This window comes from Gossypium raimondii, chromosome 3, assembly GCF_025698545.1.
Source record: "Gossypium raimondii isolate GPD5lz chromosome 3, ASM2569854v1, whole genome shotgun sequence".
Lineage (NCBI taxonomy): Eukaryota > Viridiplantae > Streptophyta > Magnoliopsida > Malvales > Malvaceae > Gossypium > Gossypium raimondii.
In genome coordinates this window covers 4,133,314-4,154,070 of record NC_068567.1, presented here as the reverse complement: position 1 = coordinate 4,154,070, position 20,757 = coordinate 4,133,314, and the positions used below count along the sequence as shown (strand labels likewise).

Here is a 20,757-nt window from a genome sequence, read left to right as displayed (position 1 = left end):
TAATATATAATATAAATTATTTATATGTTATATATTATATACAACAATTATTAGTAAGTTAAGATTGAATCAGAAAAAAATATTATGAGTCAAATAGTTTTTTACTTTGTTTTATAATAAAAAAATAATTAAAATAAATTTAGTCCCAATAAAAAAAATTAAATTTAGTCTTTAGGTGAAATTTTTAATTAATTAGTCCTTGAGGTAAGCTTACACTCGGCTGCTAAGCTATGAAATTGCCATATGTATAACTTTTATGCCAAGTGTCCCTCACCTTTCGGACACCTTCCTTCTTCACAAAACAGCCAGGTGTACGCTCACGTGTCAATGTTGGGTTACGTGTTAAGGCTCCAACATTCCGATCCACCGGTCAATCCCCTCTATATACTCTGTGTACATAAGCTGTGCCCCATATACAAACACCAACGAGCTCAACAAAGTATCTGTACGGTACCGCATTATATTTTTATTGACCCAAGATGAGCCAGGGACAACCTAGGAGGCCTCAACAAGCAGCAGGTCAAGGTGAGAACCAAGAGCCTATCAAATATGGAGATGTTTTCAACGTGAGCGGTGAGTTAGCCAACAAGCCTATCGCACCCCAAGATGCAGCCATGATGCAAACAGCTGAGACCCAAGTGTTGGGTCAGACCCAGAAAGGTGGAACCGCTGCTGTGATGCAAGCTGCCGCCACGAGGAACGAACAAGTTGGCGTTGTGGGTCATAATGATATAACTGACATTGCTGGTGAACAAGGCGTTAGCGTCGCTGAAACTGATGTTGCTGGTCGGCGTATAATCACTGAGGCAGTCGCCGGCCAGGTGTTTTGATCATTTATTTCTTTTAATTTTTACCTCTCCAATGAACACGTTAAAATTTATGCTTTCGTTCGTTTCATTGTTAGGTTGTGGGACAATATGTTCAAGCAACACCGGTTATGACAAGCCAAGTGGGCGCTGTGCAGCAAAACGCAATAACCATAGGTGAAGCCCTCGAAGCAACCGCTAAAACAGCGGGCGATAAGCCCGTCGATCAAAGCGATGCCGCTGCCGTTCAAGCCGCGGAAGTTCGAGCGACTGGTTCGAATGTCATAATCCCCGGCGGACTCGCCGCTACTGCTCAATCCGCCGCGGCTCATAACGCGACCCTGGATCGCGATGAGGAAAAGATCAAGCTGAATCAAGTTTTAACGGTACAAAACAATCACTTAAGACCTAGGGTGTATCTCAATATACATTACAGAACATTGAGAGTTAAAGACTTGAGAATTATATTTATACTTTGTAGGGTGCAACGGCGAAGTTACCGGCGGATAAAGCAGTGACAAGGCAAGATGCTGAAGGAGTGGTGAGTGCAGAGCTGAGAAACAATCCAAATGTAGCCACACATCCAGGAGGAGTGGCAGCATCTATGGCGGCAGCTGCTAGGCTTAATGAGAACGTCAACGCATAATAATATATACATAGCTTCATCATCTATATGTAGTTTTTTTAAGTTATATATAATGCTGGGGAAGTGAAATCTTGTGTGTTTAAGAGAGTATGCAGTGTGTAGCAGCTATATATAAAAATGGTGTCCTGCTTTGTAAAATAAGCAAAAGATGGGGTTTCTGTTTTGTTTTAAGTCAATGGAGTGTGTGGTTGCCATTACAGCTAAGTACTAATTGAAGAACATAGATGATATTTACTTGTCGTTATCATCCTCCCAGACATCGTCAACAAAGTCAACTTTCCACATTCATTTTCGTATAGAACCTTTTCTTTGTTTTAGAGAATTTTCTCTCTTTTTTATTGATAATAATTAGTATGTCACTCAAACACAATACGAAAAAAGAAATTACGCTGAAAATTCCAGTTTCAACGCCTTCTAAGACAACCGGAGACTCCAGTTTTGTTGCCTAAGCCATGTCTCTGCTACGTCACCAGCCTCGCACACGGTTCTTACCACCGCCAGAAGATGAACCGTACAATATAATCCCCATGCATAATCTCCGCATAGATCATCCCGGCCTCCGGTACCCTCAAGTACACGTCGTCCTATCATCCTTGCGCGCCGTAGGTGACCTACGAAAGCCACCATTCTCCCCGTGGGTTCCTTCCATGGACCTCCTCGATTGGTTGGGACTATTCTTTGGTTTCCAACACGATAACGTAAAGAACCAAAGGGAACACCTAGTTCTCCACTTGGCTAATGCCCATATGCGCCTCTCTCTGCCACCGGCCGACAACAATGGAACCTTCCAAGTCATAGTCGTCCGCGAATTCCGCTGTAAGCTACTCGAAAACTACAGTAACTGGTGTTCTTACCTGGGGAAGGCATCCAACGTTGACAGTTTTGATTCTGATACTCGTAGAGAGTTGCTTTACGTTGGACTGTATTTATTGATATGGGGAGAATCCGCGAATTTGAGGTTCATGCCTGAATGCATCTGCTACATTTTTCATCACATGGCCATGGAATTGAACAAAATCCTAAAAGATTACATTGATGAAGACACGGGACGGCCATGGATACCATCGCTATCAGTGGAAAATGCGTTTCTAAATCGCGTTGTAAAGCCAATATATGATACGATCAAGGCCGAGGTAGCGAAAAGCAAAAATGGAGCCGCTCCCCATGATACGTGGAGGAACTATGATGATTTCAACGAGTACTTTTGGAGCAAGAGTTGTTTTCATACTCTCAACTGGCCACTTGATTTGTACAGTAAGTTTACAAGTGAAAGGAAAACCGGGTTTGTTGAACGAAGGACGTTTTGGAACGTCTACAGAAGCTTCGACAGGCTATGGGTGATGTTGTTTCTCTTCCTTCACATAATGGTAATCTTGGCCTGGGAGGAGAAGAAGTTTCCATGGCTGGCTTTGGATAACAAGGATGTTACTGTTCGAGTTTTATCATTGTTCATCACTTGGAGTGGAATGAGGCTTTTCCATGCTTTACTTGAACCAGCTATGGAGTTTAGTCGTGTTTCGAGACATACGTGGGGACTGGTCCATAGGATGGTGCTAAGGATTTTGGTTGCTGCAGCATGGACTGGCACTTTTGTGATTTGTTACACAAGGATTTGGGTGCAAAGGTACCACGACAAGCATTGGTCTAATGAGGCTAACCAAAGGGTAACTTTTTTTCTAGGGCTTGCATTTCTTTATGGGTTACCTGAACTGGCGGAATTGGTGTTGTTTTTCCTTCCTTGTATTTGCCTGAATTCGAAAGTATTTGACCTGCTATCATGGTGGTTCTATGGTGACTGTTACATCGGTCAAGGATTGAGGGAAGGTCTGGTTGATAGAATCAAGTATGTCCTATTCTGGGTTTTGGTGTTAGGTACAAAATTTACCGTCAGTTACTTCTTCCAGATCAAGCCCATGATTAGCACAACAAAACAATTGTTGGATTCAACAATTGCAGACTATGAGTGGGACTGGCAAGCCCTATTTAGTGTCAGCAACAAGTTCACTATTGGGTTGTTGTGGTTGCCTGTGGTGTTGATTTACTTGGCTGATACTCAGGTTTGGTACTCATTCTATTCTCCCTTTGTGGGGGCTGCCATGGGGTTGCTGCAACTGTTGGGTGAAATTCGAAACATCGAGCAGCTGAGATGGAGGTTTCGGTTCTTTGCTACTGCCATTCAATTCAATTTGCTGCCACAAGAGGAAATAATGATCACTGGAGGTTCTTTAAGGGAAAAACTGTGTGAAGCCATTCATCAGGTGAAGGTGAGATGTGGGCTGCAGCGGCCTTTAAAAATGGTCGAGCTCGAATCAAACCAGGTTAAGGCTAACAAGTTTGCTTTAATATGGAATGAAATAGTTACCACATTTAGGGAAGAAGATATCATATCTGATCAAGAGGTTGAGCTACTACAGTTGCCTCTGAATTCATGGGAAATCAGGGTCATTCGTTGGCCTTGTTTTCTTTTGGGGAATGAGTTGCTACGTGCTCTTGATCTGGCTACGGACTTATATGATGTGCCGGATAACCGGCTCTGGTATAAAATATGCAAGAATGAGTATAGGCGTTGTGCTGTGATTGAAACATATGATTGTGTCAAGTACTTGATGCTTCATAAACTAATCAAAAGCAATACCGAGGAGCATTCCATTCTCAAAGCCTTGTTTCGGGAAATTGATCATTCTATCAAGACCGAGAAGTTGACTAAGACATTTAGAATGATTGCACTGCTTCAAATCCATTCCAAGTTGATAAAACTTGTTGAGCTGTTGCTTGAACCAAACACGAGTGTGAATGAGATTGCTAATGCTATGCAGTCACTTTATGCAATTGTTGTTCCTTACCTTTTCAAAGCAAAGACAATGGACCAGTTGAGGGAATATGGACTGGCTCCCAAGAGTCGATTCGCCATGGCGAGGTGGCTATTCAAGAACGCAGTTAAGTGGCTGGATCCTAGTAACAAGGACTTCTATTTGCAGGTTAAGCGCTTGCATACAATTCTTACCACCAGGGACTCGATGCATACCATTCCTGTTAATAACGAGGCAAGGCGTCGACTCGCTTTCTTTAGTAACTCACTCTTTATGAAAATGCCCCGAGCTCCTCAAGTGAAGAAGATGATAGCTTTCAGTGTCCTTACCCCTTTCAATGATGAAGATGTGTTGTACAGCAAAGAAACACTCGAAACTAAGAACGAAGATGGGATTTCCATCCTGTATTATTTGCAGACCATTTATGATGATGAGTGGAAGAACTTCATCGAAAGAATGCGTAGAGAGGGAATGGTGACAGCAGATGAAATATGGACAACCAAGTTAAGAGATTTAAGGCTTTGGGCATCTTATAGAGGCCAGACATTTGCACGCACGGTCAGAGGCATGATGTACTATTATCGAGCTCTACTGCTGCTAGCTTTTCTTGATTCTTCAACGGAGACGGATATTACCATAACAAAAGAGGAAGAAGGTATTGCTTTGATGAAGTATACATATGTTGTTTCATGTCAGAAGTATTGGGAACATAAGGCCATAGGGGACCCTCGTGCTGAGGAAATCATTGATCTTTTGAAACACAATGAAGCCCTTCGGATGGCCTATGTTGATCAAGTTTCAACAGGGAGGGATGAGAAGGAATATTACTCGGTTCTCATTAAGTATGAGCAGCAATTACAACGGGAGGTGGAGATATATCGAATCAAGTTGCCTGGTCCAATGACCATTGGAGAAGGCAAACCCGAGAATCAAAACCATGGCATTGTCTTCACTCGTGGTGATGCAGTTCAAACTATTGATATGAACCAAGACAACTATTTTGAGGAAGCACTAAAAATCCGTAACCTGTTGGAAGAATTCAAGCACCATCATGGAATCCATAGACCAACTATCTTGGGAGTTAGAGAACATATTTTCAGTGGCTCTGTTTCGTCAGTTGCTTGGTTTATGTCAGCACAGGAAACGAGTTTTGTTACCTTATTTCAACGTCTCTTTGCAAATCCGCTGAAAATCCGAATGCATTACGGCCATCCCGATGTGTTCGATAGGCTTTGGTTCATGACTCGTGGCGGCCTTAGTAAAGCCTCCAAAGTGATTAATATCAGTGAGGACATTTTTGCCGGCTTCAACTGTACTTTGCGAGGGGGCAGTGTCACACACCATGAATACATTCAAGTTGGCAAAGGACGAGACCTCGGGTTGAATCAAATATCAACCTTTGAAGCGAAGATAGCTTGTGGGAGTGGTGAACAATTCCTCAGCAGAGATGTTTACAGGTTGGGTCAAAGACTTGATTTTTTCAGGATGTTATCATTCTTTCACACAACAATTGGATATTTCTTCAATACAACAGTGATCATCCTTTCTGTCTATGGATCACTGTGGGGTCAACTTTATCTAGCTCTCAGTGGTGTCGAGAATTCCATTCTAGGGTACAATAACAACAGCAAGAAGGCACTGAGCTCTGTTATCAATCAAGACCTCATCATCCAGTTTGGTCTCTTTACCACACTTCCAGCAATACTCGAGAGCTACGTCGAGAACGGTTTCCTTGAAGCCATTTGGGAATTCTTGGTTATGCAGCTCCAGCTTTCAATTGTTTTCTACACATTCTCAATGGGAACGCGTGTACATTTCTTTGGTCGGACCATCCTTCATGGAGGTGCAAAGTATCGACAAACCGGGCGTAATTTCGTCGTACAACACACAAGTTTCACAGAGAATTACAGATTGTATGCACGCAGCCATTTCATAAAGGCCATTGAGTTCGGATTGATTCTCATGGTTTATGCAACATACACCCCATCAGCCAAGGTCACATTTTTTTACATAGACATGTCAGTCACATGTTGGCTGCTAGTTCTCTCATGGATATTTGCTCCCTTCCTATTCAATCCTTCGGGTTTCGATTGGCTAAAGACCGTAGACGACTTTGATAATTTCATGAACTGGATTTGGCAACGCGGCAGCATATTTGCAGAGGCTACAGAAAGCTGGGAAAGTTGGTGGTACAAGGAGCAGCACCATTTAGTCACAACCAGCCTATGGGGAAGGCTACTGGAAATCATTTTGAACCTACGTTTCTTCTTTTTCCAATATGGAATTGTATACCATCTGGGAATTTCAGGCCAAAGTGGGAGTGTTTTCGTTTACTTGTGGTCTTGGATCTTCATATTCGCAGCATTCGGAATCTATCTAACGATGTCGTATGTTCGGGACAACTACGGGGCAAAAAAGCATATATATGTTTGGCTGGCTAAATTCCTTTTGATGATACTTGGAATACTTCTTGTTATTGCTCTGAGACAGTTCACAGCCTTCAAATATGTTGATGTTTTCACCAGCCTGTTGGCTCTTGTTCCTACTGGTTGGGGACTTATATCCATAGCTCAAGTATTTCAACCCCTTCTTCGGCATACCAGACTGTGGGACTCTGTGGTTTCCTTGGCTCGATACTATGAGATAATGTTTGGAGTCATAGTGATGGGTCCAGTGGCAGTTTTATCATGGATGCCTGGATTCCAATCAATGCAAACAAGGATCCTATTTAATGATGCATTTAGCAAAGGCCTGCAAATGTTCAAGATTATCACACACAAAGTACATCAATAGGATGTCTAAGCTTCACTTACTATTGTAGCTCATTTTTAATAAATCTATTTATTGGCATTACTTGTAATTATTTATCATAATCATTTCAATTAAAGGCGTGTTTATTGTAATTATTTTATAAATATTTTGTTTTTACAATTTTAAGTGATAACGATTATTTCATAGTAACTTATCGTTAAATTTTAATAAAATTTAAATTCAAAATTAAATTAGAAAATGTTGTCAATTTTGGAGAATAATATGAATAAAAAATGTTTAAAGACTCAGACTAAATTTTTATGAAATTTTAATAATTAACGACTTTATTGTTTAATAAAATAAGGAACAAAATTAATTAAAATATCATCAAGTTATTGATTGAAACAATAATACGAGTTTGAATTTGAAGATACCTCGAGTTCAATAAAGAAATACAATTTTAAAAATCTCAAAACATTACATTTAAATCCTTAAAATAGAAAATCTCTAAAATATAACATAAAAATTCCCAAATTGCATTGCATGTTTTGAATTCATGAATATTTGACCTTTGTTTTCTCATTTTTTGACATATAAATTAGTTAAGTTTATTTCTTGTCAATGGAAATATAAACTTTTTCTTTGTTTTAGAAAAAGAGGTGCACCAAGTTTTATCTTTTTTTTTTAGAAATATGTTGATATTTTCACCAGCCTATTGGCTTTTATTCCCACTGGTTGGGGACTTATATCGATTGCTCAGGTATTTCGACCCCTTCTTCGGCATACCAGACTCTGGCACTCTGTGGATTCCGTGGCTCGATTCTATGAAATACTATTTGGAGTTATTGTGATCCAGTGGTAGCTTTATCATGGATCCCTAGATTCCAGCCAATGCAAACCAGGATTCTATTTAATGATGCATTTAGCAAAGGCCTGCAAATGTTCAAAATTATTACAGAGAAAGTACACCAAAAAGATGTCTAAGCTCCACTTAGTATTATAGGTAACTTTCAATCATCAGTTTCTTACACTAATCAGTGTCTGCCTTTAACCTACCCCCACGGGGAATAGATATATGTATATAAACGGTTCTGGTGCACTACATTAAGGCTTCTTTTGGATGCAACTGGATCTCAGTACGTTGGCTTTTTTAGACTAAAAAAAATTACAATTGAAATGTTAGTAAACACAAGGCTGTTTGGAAAGCATTATTCAGTGCGTTGAAAATGCATTTCACCTCACCGGAGGCTTCACTCCAGACTGGAGCCTTGTTCCAGTAAAAATTTAGCAACTTCAATTGCTTTTTCTTTTCCTCTTTTACCCATATATTCTTCAGTTGCATTCTTCAGGCTTTTCTAATGTTTGGTTACCCTTCTTCTCCCCTTTCCCCTTCCCCTTGGGTTGCAAATCAGTTTGGTCAATGACCTCTTCCGGTTCCTCCTTCATCCAGGTAAGGCTCCTTCTCCTTCTTCCATTCTTCATTCCTTTTTATTCTTCCGTTCTTCATCTTCTATTCTCAGCATATTCTGTCTTCAGCTATAAATAAAGAAGCACGCAATTTACCAAATTCGTCAACGAAGACAAAGTCCGATTCATCGAAAGAAACAATGGCAGAGCCTTACATTGAGCAAGTAGAGTATCTCAACGTTCTCACTAAAACCGGTAAAAAAAACCGGTATTTCCAAGCCCAGGCATGTCCCTTCATTCTTGTCCATTTCTGGATTATCTGTTTTTGATCTTTCAACATAAAGGATTACTTTACAACCGGCTCTTTTATTTATTTTCTATACTGTATGTTGCTTACTCTTAGCAGAAAACATGTTTTTGCAGTTATCAAATTGGAAAATTATAGGACAATTTAATTTAAGCTATACTTGTTATTTGCAACTTCTGTAAATTGGGTTTGATAGAACCTTTGAGATTAGTTAAGTTGGTTCCTTGAAAATGGTAGTAATAGCTTCATTAGTTGATTTGGTTTGTAATTTCTTTCAATGAACCCCTAATTTTTTTGGTACTCAATTTGGATTATAGAACTAAAAGTTTTCAAGTGTGTACGTGAGTTGGAAGGGGGGAGGCTGCTTATGGTCCTTGAAATTGGAACTGGGAATGGAAAACTTGCAAGCTAGAGCTAGGGAGGCATACATTTGATATAAAATATTTCATTTTGAGTATTATTGTGTGTTAGAGGTTGCTTACGATTTCTGTACCGGCGTTTCTCTATAATGATAGTTTCTTGATATGTAACTCATTGTGATCTCTTTGCAGGGGAGATGTCCATCGAGATGGGGATTACCATAAAGCGAGTCCATGTCGGATTTTTGCTCGAGTACACAAGAATTACTTCTCCAAAAGCGTCAGACTGCAGGACTCGTGGCGGGGTTGTGGGATATCTCCAGTCTTGGCCATATATCTGCAGTGACTCATCGCTAATAACAAACACGATAAGTGAATCCAATTTCACAAGTCTTGATCTTGCTTCTTTCATAGGGCATTTGAAAAAGCTGTTGGTCTTTAATCTTTCTATGTGTGCCGTGCAGATATTCTCCCATGTTCTTGTTTATCATTGCTACTTTCATTGTTTTATATACTTGCTAGATTTGGTTAATACATTTCTTTTAAATATCTAATTGATAGTTTCCTAACTGATGGTAAACCTAGTGGTTTCTAGATGGCCAAGAAACCTTTTTTGTTCGGAAGGAGTGAAAACATCTGAGTCTTCTTTTTTTTTTCTTTATTTAAATATCTTATTGTCCTTTCCTTTGTAGTAACTTTCAACACAAGAAATTCTTTGGAGATCAGCATCCATTGATTTTCTTTTTACCTTGTTCGCCCATTTTTTCCATCGTCTATTACTTGGTGAACATATTGTTGTTAGAAATTTATCCCTTTTTGGTTGATCTAGTGTTAAAACACAATGCTCGCTAAATATCTTATTTGTTCAGGAGGGAGCTTCAAGAAGAACTAGGGGTGATCCTCCCAAAGGATGCATTTGAGTTGATATTCGTTTTTCTTGAAGAGTGGTTAGTTGATAAAATCTTCTTTTTGTTTTGGTGTAATTTACTCTCTTCTTGGAATGTAATTGGTGCACCGATCAAATGACTATGATCTTTGTTTTGGTGATTTTGGCAACATTTTCTCGGTTTTGTTGCTTTGCTAGAACCATTGGTGCATTAATTTCGATGCTAGTGCCGTCTTACTAAATTCAAGTCTGCTTTTGTGTTCATCGAGGTTCAATATTTTCAATAAACAATTAGCATTTGGCATAAATTTACTCTGAAAATGGTGTTATATTTTTCATTGTAGTTGTGTTGACTTTGGCCTGCAATATGCACTACTTTGTCAGTAAGCAAAGTACAGGATGTTTTGAACTTTGGCCTGCAATGCAACAGAAACCAAACATGCGGACCAAAGATCCAAGTGAACCGATAAGCGACAACATTTTGTTTATTTTGTTCATTTGTAACTTGATTTAGTTGCAATGTAATTTATACTTAAAGTTAGTAGGAGTAGTTGTTGATTTATGTTTGATGTTATAGCTGGTATGTCAGCTACATTTTGTTTGTAATTCTATCTAGGCTTTAGTCATGTATTAGTGGGAGCAGTTATACATTAGTTAACTACCATATTTCATTGTAACATAAATGCTTCTCAAGTCAATGAAAAAGATCTGATTTTTGGAAATCAAATTCAGTTTTCTTCTTGTTCAAACTTCTTTGCATTCGTTTTTCTTTTTCTCCTTAGTTTTCTGTTAAAAAAACCAACACATGTAATCCGGACTACTTATGTATATGGCATATTGCTTATTCAAGTAATGAAGTTAACCTTTACATCATCTGGGTTACTTGCTTCTGTTTTCTTCCTCTGCTGTCAAAACCCCAACATATGTGATTCTTAACTCTTCCCTTTAGCATTGATGACCAGCTCAAGGCTCGACATTGCACGTTCTACATGGTGGCCATAGGATATTTCAGTTACTAGCCAACGGTTGGTTTTAGTTTTAAAGTTATTTGGTGCTAGCAATGTCTTGCATTAAGTTACTGATGACAAACATTTGAAATAACATGCATTAAGACCCTTATTCTAGAGTTGCTTTATTATTTTATCTTTCAATAATGTTTTATTTTTCTAAAGGCTCAAAAATTTCAATAATCTTTCAATAATGAATTGAGCCCCTATAATTAAATATATGATTAATTTTGAAATATTAAATAAAATATTTTTTGAATTTTTCTCTAGTTTTAATTCATTTTTAATTATTTATTATTAAAAATAAATATAATTGTAATAATTTTTAATCATTTATTAATTTTGTAATTGTTAAATAATTTTAAAAAACTTCTATTATATATCATTTTTAATGTAATGTCCTTAAAGTCATTTTTTATTATCACCTCACCGCTACAGCTGCGTTTGAATCCAAACACACACTCCACCATTGTTTCTAATCTCACCGCTACAGTATACAATCTCACCGCTACAATAACTAATCTCACCGCCACCGCTGTTTTTAACCTCACTAGAGCTAAACACACCGCCCATCCAAACATATCGCGGTAAGACTAATTCTTTATGGCGGTCGATTAAAACAATGGTGGAGTGTGTTTTGAATCAACAATGATTATGATGATGAAAATAGAAAATGACTATTAAGACATCGATTAAATTGATATATAATAGAAGTTTTTAATTATTTTTTTTTAAATTATTAAAATATGTGAATTTATAAATTCATTTAATAAAATATTAAAATGTATCTTCTAATATTTTAATGAATTATATAATTAATTTAAATTATTTATTAGATAAAATGATAATTATTTTAATTTTTATAGTTAAATATTTTTATAACAATGATAAATATTATTTTCACAAATAGCAACATTATACTAGGATCAAATTCTGAAGTATTTAAACGGATGATTTTTAATAAAAAAATATAGTAACGTAAGACATAACAAGTTTCATTATTACTAGAAATTAGGTTATGATACAAAATATTTTTACAAATATGGATTCATTAAACTAGTTACAATTGTTTCCCTAAACATCGTGATTTCAAGGTCACTTTCTCTGTTAGAAGAACTCGATTCACCTCTGTTGAACTGGCTTGAAGAGACTGGCATGTCGGGTATATTCTCAAATTCTAGAAAATCCTCATCATTTGACTAAGCATGTCTTCAAATGTAATTATGCAAAACCATTGTTGCAATAACTATTCAAACTTGCTTGTTGAATGAATAACTTAGAATATATCTTAATATTGGCCATTTTTTTTCCACACTCCAAATGTTCGTTCAATCACAGAGTGTAACGAAAAATGAGAATGATTAAAGATTTCTTTTTTCCAGATACTTGATGATTACCTCAACGAAAATCAAGTAAATGATATCGTTCCCCCTATATGGACCTAAAAAACCTGCCATTTGTGGATATCCTGAATCCACAAGATAATACTTTCCTACAAAAAAGTAAAACATAATATCAAATTTAAAAATAAATTAAAAATTTTAATATTTTTTATGTAAAAAGAAATTAAAAAATTAAAGTTCAACCGGGTGGAGGGTGTGGAAACTTTAACTTTTGTTTTCTAAGTGCTTGCAAAAAAATTCTACTATCATGTGCTGTTCCTTCCCAACCAGGAAATGCAAAGATAAAGCACATGTTGAAGTCACAATCTGTCATAATATTTTAAGTTGGTTCACCTTTCCGTCCGATATAAGTTATTTGACAAGAAGGCGAAATGCATGCTTTTATGTGTGTTCCATCTATGGCTCCAATACAATTCTTTAAAATAAATACAAGTAATGAGATAAAAGTTAGAAATAATTTATATTTTAAAAATATAAAGATTATGTAAATTTTACCTTAAAGTGATGCCAATATCTTGTATCATGTCGAATATGGTTCGGTACTTTCTCGAATTGACCTTCAGTGAGTTTAATCGTGTTTATTCTCATTCGAGCAAATATATGCAACATATCAGTAAAAATTCGACTATGATTTCCCAGATCGTTGAAATAAACATTTGCATTTGATTCTCTATTTCCAAGAATGTACAATAATAATGCTAACTTCTCCATCGCCGATACTTTCCTATTCTTTAAGCCATAATTTATTTGCAAATCATGCAACAAGCTGTGAAATGTATTTTTGGCATCCTAAAACTATTCATGCAACGATCATCGTGCCCATTTAATACTTCGTCCACCCACATTTGACCTGTATAATTTGAATCCATATCTAGGTTGCATAGTAAAATAAGTTTCATGGTGTACCACTACACTGCTTAACACATATTCTTCCTCTTCATGATAATTGTTGTGCTCAACTTGGGTAAGAATTGTGACTATTTTTCGTTGAGCTTCTTCACTTAATTCAAGGGTATCATAATTCATATCAAAACTATTATACATATTGTTAAATTCATCTATAACTTTGAAAAAGTAATCAAATGAAAATAAATTAATATTTAAATGACGTTCTATACAACACGAAACTTGATTAAAAGCATAGTATAAAATCCCAAGCATAAAAGTATCATACATTAGTTTTACATATAAAAAAGTAGTATAGTTATATTACAATAATAATTCTAATGAGCTTATAGTGAAAGTGGTTGATGGTATGGTTGGAAGAAAAATGAGGATGTTGCTACCAAGGATGAAAATGATGCAATTGGATTTTGTTCAGCATACTCACGTCGAAGCCACCAAACCCTATCATCTGGATCTAAGTTCAAAAACACTTCTCGTTTCACTGGTATTTGGAACATTTTGGTGACAAAATAGTACAGTTCATCTTTTTTTTAGAATTTCATCTCCCAAAGCACGCAAAGCATCCATTGCATTTTAAATAGTATATTGATAGTGAAGAAAAATAATTTCATTCACTGACTTCCTTGGACTAGCCATACTCACACAATTTCTCAATCTGAGTAATTAATGTATTTCTTGATGATTTTCTACTTGAACTTGATTTTTTTCCTTTACTGTGTACAACCTCAAGTGTTTGCTTTCTTCGATTAGGAATTTCATGAGAAGGGTTTAATGGTACCTCATCAGGAGGAATACCTTCATTCTTGTTACTATGTTCATCTGAATCACCAAATCCCTCATTAGGTGCATCATCTCCCATAGGAACCTCACTTGGAAGAACACCAGACGAAGGTGCCCATGCGTTCTCTCCAGTGGCTACAATGCCATCAAACATTTGCCACATTAAGTCATTCAATCGTGGTTCAATTCCTTTCTTCTTAAATCCTTCAAAATCAGGATTTTCCTACTAAGATTTTTATAATTGTAATGATTCCATATAGCAACACAAATTCATAACCATGTAAGAAAATCCTGATTTTGAAGGATTTAAGAAGAAAAGAATTGAACCACGATTGAATGACTTAATGTGGCAAATGTTTGGTGGCATTGTAGCCACCGGAGAGAACGATGGCACCTTCGCTCAGTGTTCTTCCAAGTGGGGTTCCTATGGGAAATGATGCACCTAATGAGGGATTTGGTGATTCAGATGAACATAGTAACGAGAATGAAGGTATTCCTCCTGATGAGGTACCATCAAACCCTTCTCATAAAATTCCTAATCAAAGAAAGCAAACACTTAAATGATACCAGAAAGGAAAAAATCAAGTTCAAGTAGAAAATCATCAAGAAATACATTAACTACTCAGATTGAAAAATTGTGTGAGAATATGGCTAGTCCAAGGAAGTCAGTGAATGAAATTATTTTTCCTCACTCTCAATATACTATTTCAAATGCAATGTATGCTTTGCGTACTTTGGGAGATGAAATTCTAAAAAAAGATGAACTGTACTATTTTGTCACCAAAATGTTCCAAATACCAGTAAAACGAGAAGTGTTTTTGAACTTAGATCCAGATGATAGCATTTGGTGGCTTCGACGTGAGTATGCTGAACAAAATCTAATTGCATCATTTTCATCCTTGGTAGCAACATCCTCATTTCCCTTCCAACTATAGCATCAACTACCTCCACCATAAGCTCTTAAAATTATTATTGTAATATAACTATACTACTTTTTTATATGTAAAACTAATGTATGATACTTTTTATGTTTGGTATTTTTATGCTATGCTTTTAATCAAGTTTCTGTGTTGTATAGAATGTCATGAAATATTAATTTATTTTCATTTGATTACTTTTTCAGGTTATGGATGAATTTAACAATATGTATAACAGTTTTGATATGAATTATGATACCCCTGAATTAAGTGAAGAAGCTCAACGAAGAATAGTCACAATTGATACCCAAATTGAGCACAACAATTATCATAAATAGAAAGAATATGTGTTAAGCAGTGTATTAGTATACCATGAAACTTATTTCACTATGCAACTGCGTATGGATTCAAATTATACAGGTCAAATATGGGTGGACAAAATATTAAATGGGCACAATGATCGTTGCATGAATAGTTTTAGGATGCCAAAAAATATATTTCACAGCTTGTTGCATGATTTGCAAACAAATTATGGCTTAAAGAATAGGAAAGTATCGACGATGGAGAAGTTAACATTATCATTGTACATTCTTGGAAATAGAGAATCAAATTTAAATGCAACAGAGCGATTTCAACGATCTGGGAAAACTGTTAGTCGAATTTTTACTGATATGTTGCATATATTTGCTCGAATGGGAATAGACACGATTAAACCCACTGAATGTCAATTCGAGGGAGTACCAAACCATATTCGACATGATACAAGATATTGGTCTCACTTTAAGGTAAAATTTACAAAATCTTTATATTTTTAAAATATAAATTATTTCTAACTTTGATCTCATTACTTGTATTTATTTTAAAGGATTGTATTAAGACCATAGATGAAACACATATAAAAGCATGCATTTCGTCTTCTTGTCAAATACCTTATATCGGATGGAAATGTGAACCAACTCAAAATATTATGGCAAATTGTGACTTCAAAGTGTGCTTTATTTTTACATTTCCTGGTTAGGAAGGAATAGCACATGATAGTAGAATTTTTTTTTGCAAGCACTTAGAAAACAAGAGTTAAAGTTTCCACACCCTCCACCAGGTTGAACTTTATTTTTTTAATTACTTTTTACATAAAAAATATTAAAAATTTTAATTTATTTTTAAACTTGATATTATGTTTTACTTTTTTGTAGGAAAATATTATCTTGTGGATTCAAGATATCCACAAATGACAGGTTTTCTAGGTCTATATAAGGGAACGATATCATTTACCTGATTTTCGTCGAGGTAATCATCAAGTATCTGGAAAAAAAATCTTTAATCATGCCCATTCTTTGTTATGCTCTGTGATTGAACGAACATTTGGAGTGTGGAAAAAAATGGCCAATATTAAGAGATATTCCAAGTTATTCATTCAACAAGCAAGTTCTAATAGTTATTGCAACAATGGTTTTGCATAATTACATTCGAAGACATGCTTGGTCAAATGATGAGGATATTTGAGAATTTGAGAATATACCCGACATGCCAGTCTCTTCAAGCCAGTTTGATAGAGGTGAATCGAGTTCTTCTAACAGAGAAAGTGACCTTAAAATCACGATATTAAGGGAAACCATTTCAACTAGTTTAACGAATCCATATTTGTAAAAACATTTTGTATCATAACCTAATTTCTAGTAATAATGAAACTTGTTACGTCTTATGTTACTATATTTTTTTAATTAAAAATTATCCGTTTAGATATTTCAAAATTTGATCCAAGTATAATGTTACTATTTGTGAAAATAATATTTATCATTGTTATAAAAATATTTAACTATAAAAAATTAAAAATAATTGTCATTTTATCTAATAAATAATTTAAATTAATTATATAATTCATTAAAATATTAGAAGATACATTTTAATATTTTATTAAATGAATTTATAAATTCACATATTTTAATAATTTTTAAAAAGTAAAATAATTTAAAAAACTTCTATTATATATCAATTCTAATCTGATGTCCTTAATAGTCATTTTTTATTCTCACCTCACCGCTACAACTGCGTTTGAATCCAAACACACTCCATCATGTTTCTAATCTTACTGCTACAATATCTAATCTCACCGCTACAGTAACTAATCTCACCACCACTGCTGTTTTTAACCTCACTGAAGGTAAACACACCACCCATCCAAACTAAGCCTTATACTTGTAATATTTTGCTGCATAGCCTATAGCAAGAGGGTAAAATATTGGAGGCAGAAGAGTTATTGCAAAAGATGAATGAAAAAGGCTATGGTGTGGATACTGTGACATGCAATATTGTAATTAATGGTTTGTGTAAAAGTGGGAAATTGGACAAAGCTATGGAAATTGCACATGAGATGTGGACACATGGAAGTGCTGCTCTAGGTAACCTTGGGAACTCATTTATTGGCCTAGTTGATGATGTTAGCCGTAGCATGAAATGTATTCCTGATAGTTACATATTTTATCATAATTAGTGCTCTATGCAAAGCAGGAAAGATAGATGAAGCTAAAAAGAAATTCAGAGAGATGATAGGTAAAAATTTGCAACCCGATGCGGTTATTTTTGATACTTTCATCCATATTTTCTGTAAAGAAGTAAAGATTTCATCTGCATTTCGAGTTCTCAAGGACATGGAGAAAAAAGGATGTAATAAGAGCGTCATGGACTTATAATTCAACGATACTTGGCTTAGGAACTAAAATCAAATATTTGAAATTTATGGACTTTTCGATGAGATGAGAGAAAGAGGGATTACTCCTAATGTTTGCATACACAATAACATTATTCAGTCTTTGCAAAAATGGGAAAATTCAGGACACTACTTCTATCTTGGACGACATGCTGCAAATGGGTATAAATCCTAATATTTCTACCTTTAGGATGTTAATAGAAGCTTTCTACAAGGCAAGTGATTTTGGAGTAGCGAAGGAGTTATTCGAGATTGGTCTTAGTATATGTGGCCACAAAGAGTTTACATACAGTTTCTAGTACCCTCACGCACAAACAAATGAACCCAGATAGTTATTATTTTCTTAGCTAAGAACAAGATAAGAAGGAAAAACAGAAACTACTTTGATACAATTCAAACACATATATAGAGTGGAAAAAGAAGGGTTTTGACTTACCAAGTGATCAAAGTTGAGAACAAGATTGATAGGATGAGTCGAAAAACAGAGTTTCTTTGAGTCTGCTTGTTGTTGGTGGTGTGCTTTTTCCGGGAGAAGTGGGAAAAGAGGAGAGTGGGAAAGCAGGAGTTGAAGAGCGGATGAAGTTTTCAGCAGAATTTGGCTGCCAAATCTGAAGAAAAATAAGAATGGGAAAGAAATTAGTTTAACTTTCAAGAATAAAATGGTAAAATAATAAATAAAAGTAATGGTATTTTTGTCTATTAAAAATACTAACAGCTCAGTTAATTTCAATTGGTGCTGAAATCTCCAGTGACTTGGGGCTGATCAGCGTGGTGAAGATGGCTTCTCACTGGACTAACATGCTGAACCAAAGGGCTAACCAGTGAGGTTGGTACCATATTTTGCCCCCAACTGCACCTCACTAGCATGCAAAGCCAAACCATAGGAAGCCTAAATATAAATACATTCTATTTCGTTATGCTTGGTTTCTAGCATTCACTTCCTAGAGGCCTTATATTAGTCTTCTTTTTAATATTTCAAGGAATCAATGTTATCATCCATTTCCACATCTAAATATATGTCAAATACAGACATAAATACTTTAAGAAACAAAAAAAGAAGAAGCTGCTTCATCAATTAACCCGCAAATAACCAAACATTTACTAAGCGAGCATATGTACATTTACTACGGCAGAAAATCTATAGAACTACTGATACTTTCTACCATGAAACAGAAAGAACAAGCATCTACTTGCTATCAACTAATATTGCATCGTTAGGACAGTGATTTCATTTAACAAATTCGAGAACTTTAGAATGCAAACCGAAAACGTAGCCAATATATCATCAGGACAGCCAGATAAATGCACTTAAGTGGTAGATACCTGCACTGCTTTCTTGGGTCTTCTTTGTTTAAGCTTAACCTTCACATTTACTCCATTATCGATAATAGATTGAAGAACTATCTGAAGCTTCCCCTCTAACCTGTCCCCTTTCCTTGGTGTGTAAATAACATCATGTATATCATCATCCAATGCTCTCTGAGCCAAAATCAAACCCACAGCAGCACAAGCAGAAGCATTTCTAGTGGAACCTAAATCAAATTTCATATCCTTAGAAATGGAATGAGCTACAGCAACAACCTTGCTAGTGGCCCGATGAATGATGCAGGCGCGAACCGATGCTTTCGATATGTAAATGTCGAGGCAAAATGGTTCATGATAAGGACCAGTTAGTTGATTAAAAGTGGGAGTTCTCACCTTCTTCTCAGCCGAACAAACCTCCACTTTGTCAGGAATATTTCTAACACTTCCATTTTTAACATCTTTAAGTAGTTTAACATTTGACTTCTCGAGCCTTTTGCTTTCTTTTGGATCATCTTTCTTATGCAAAGACTCCTTATTTTTACTTTCTTTGCGATCATCCTTGTTCTTGGGACCTTTCTTCCTATGGAAGTCATAAGCATACTCCTCGAACTCTTTGGAACCACGATCGATTTTATAAAAAAGATTACCCCGGATTCTCATATTATCTATGTCATCAAAGTCTTGATCATCTTCACTTATAGGAGAACCATTATCTACCCTTTGATCAACTGCTTCCATAGAGGGTAGTGTTTCCATTTCCCCATCAAACCCTTTGTAAGCATGAGCTAAACCCGACGAGACTCTCCAGGTTTCATCATCCACGAGCTCAATACCGTTAGAACCCAATTTAAAAGAGCAATCATTGAACAAAGGAGAAAGATAAATCTTACTAGAGTAGTTGGTCGGCTTGGTATCTTCCTTATTGATAACTGGAGGGAACACTGAGCTGAAACTACGCAGCCTTGTAAGGAACCCAGAATTCCTAATCGATGGGTATGCAACGGTCTTTCTAAGCAAATGCAACGCCATTTAGAATATGGGGTTTGTCGCTGTTGGCAGAAAAGGACCGAATTTGGCAAGAATGAAGAAGCTTTCAGTGGCAAATCATCGAACAGTTGGTAGGCCTACAAAGATTTGCTTCTTCTAAGACCATCAGGTTATGAATTTTAAGGTTGGAGGTGCTTTTTTCCAATGAGTATAGCGTAGTTTTAGATCTGGAAACAATCTCTTAAGCTCCTAAAATTATGGAGTCTATGAGTGCACACAACTGGAGAAAACAAGAAAAGCCATGAAGCCAAGAAAAGACTGAGAAATGAACTGTATTTTTGGGGCCGTGGTTATAAATAGGATGCAAAAGCCAGCGGTTAAAAGATGCTATTAATCCCTGTATTTCTATATAGTTTGAGATTTAGTCCTGTACTTTAAAATTTAAAAATCCAATCCTCTTACATTTTCAATTTCAAAATTATAGCCTAATCATTACCCTCTTTTGTAGTTTCTATCAAGGTTTGTCAACTTTAACATATTTATTTTTTATTATTTATATACAACTTCATGTGAGGATAGCTTAATTCATATGCCAAGTTGATGAAATTTGACAAAAATTTAACAAAGTTAATTATTTAGCTAAAAATTTTAAATTAGAAAAATATGAGACTTAAATTTTAACTTTTAAGTGTATCAGCTAAATATCAAATTTTATCAAAGTACAAAGATTAACCACATATTTTAACCTAAGCTAGCCTTAAGTTTTTCGATTA

General features: G+C 35.8%; 3 protein-coding genes and 1 non-coding gene across 9 annotated transcripts; 3 read left to right on the top strand and 1 right to left on the bottom strand.

Annotated features, from left to right (window-relative positions):
• Positions 1-435: 435 nt before the first annotated feature.
• LOC105796653 (late embryogenesis abundant protein D-34) lies at positions 436-1,696 on the top strand. The gene is made up of 3 exons (XM_012626423.2): positions 436-821; positions 905-1,192; positions 1,288-1,696. The coding sequence occupies exons 1-3, from the start codon at positions 480-482 to the stop codon at positions 1,450-1,452; spliced, it is 795 nt and encodes a 264-aa protein (XP_012481877.1). The 5' UTR covers positions 436-479; the 3' UTR covers positions 1,453-1,696.
• A 105-nt stretch (positions 1,697-1,801) lies between these two features.
• On the top strand, positions 1,802-7,177 carry LOC105796646 (callose synthase 12). The gene has a single exon (XM_012626408.2). The coding sequence runs from the start codon at positions 1,905-1,907 to the stop codon at positions 7,053-7,055; it is 5,151 nt and encodes a 1,716-aa protein (XP_012481862.1). The 5' UTR covers positions 1,802-1,904; the 3' UTR covers positions 7,056-7,177.
• Positions 4,819-4,899, top strand: LOC128040295 (small nucleolar RNA J33). Its single transcript, XR_008194951.1, has one exon. It is a non-coding gene; the product is annotated as a small nucleolar RNA J33 (small nucleolar RNA).
• Positions 7,178-7,988: 811 nt separating the features above from the next.
• On the bottom strand, positions 7,989-20,495 carry LOC105796650 (uncharacterized). Of its 6 annotated transcripts, none has more exons than XM_052628010.1 (3): positions 19,016-20,495; positions 18,129-18,300; positions 7,989-8,750 (listed from the first exon to the last, which is right to left on the bottom strand). In XM_052628010.1, exons 1-2 carry the CDS (start codon positions 20,024-20,026, stop codon positions 18,136-18,138), a joined length of 1,176 nt encoding a protein of 391 aa, XP_052483970.1. In that variant the 5' UTR covers positions 20,027-20,495; the 3' UTR covers positions 7,989-8,750; positions 18,129-18,135. The 6 variants fall into 6 exon arrangements, 5 of the variants coding, with proteins under 5 accessions (XP_052483970.1, XP_012481868.1, XP_052483969.1 ...); XM_012626414.2 differs by having other exon boundaries at positions 7,989-8,549; XM_012626417.2 differs by lacking the exon at positions 7,989-8,750 and adding an exon at positions 18,406-18,493 and having other exon boundaries at positions 18,159-18,300; positions 19,016-20,491.
• Between the last annotated feature and the right edge of the window lie 262 nt (positions 20,496-20,757).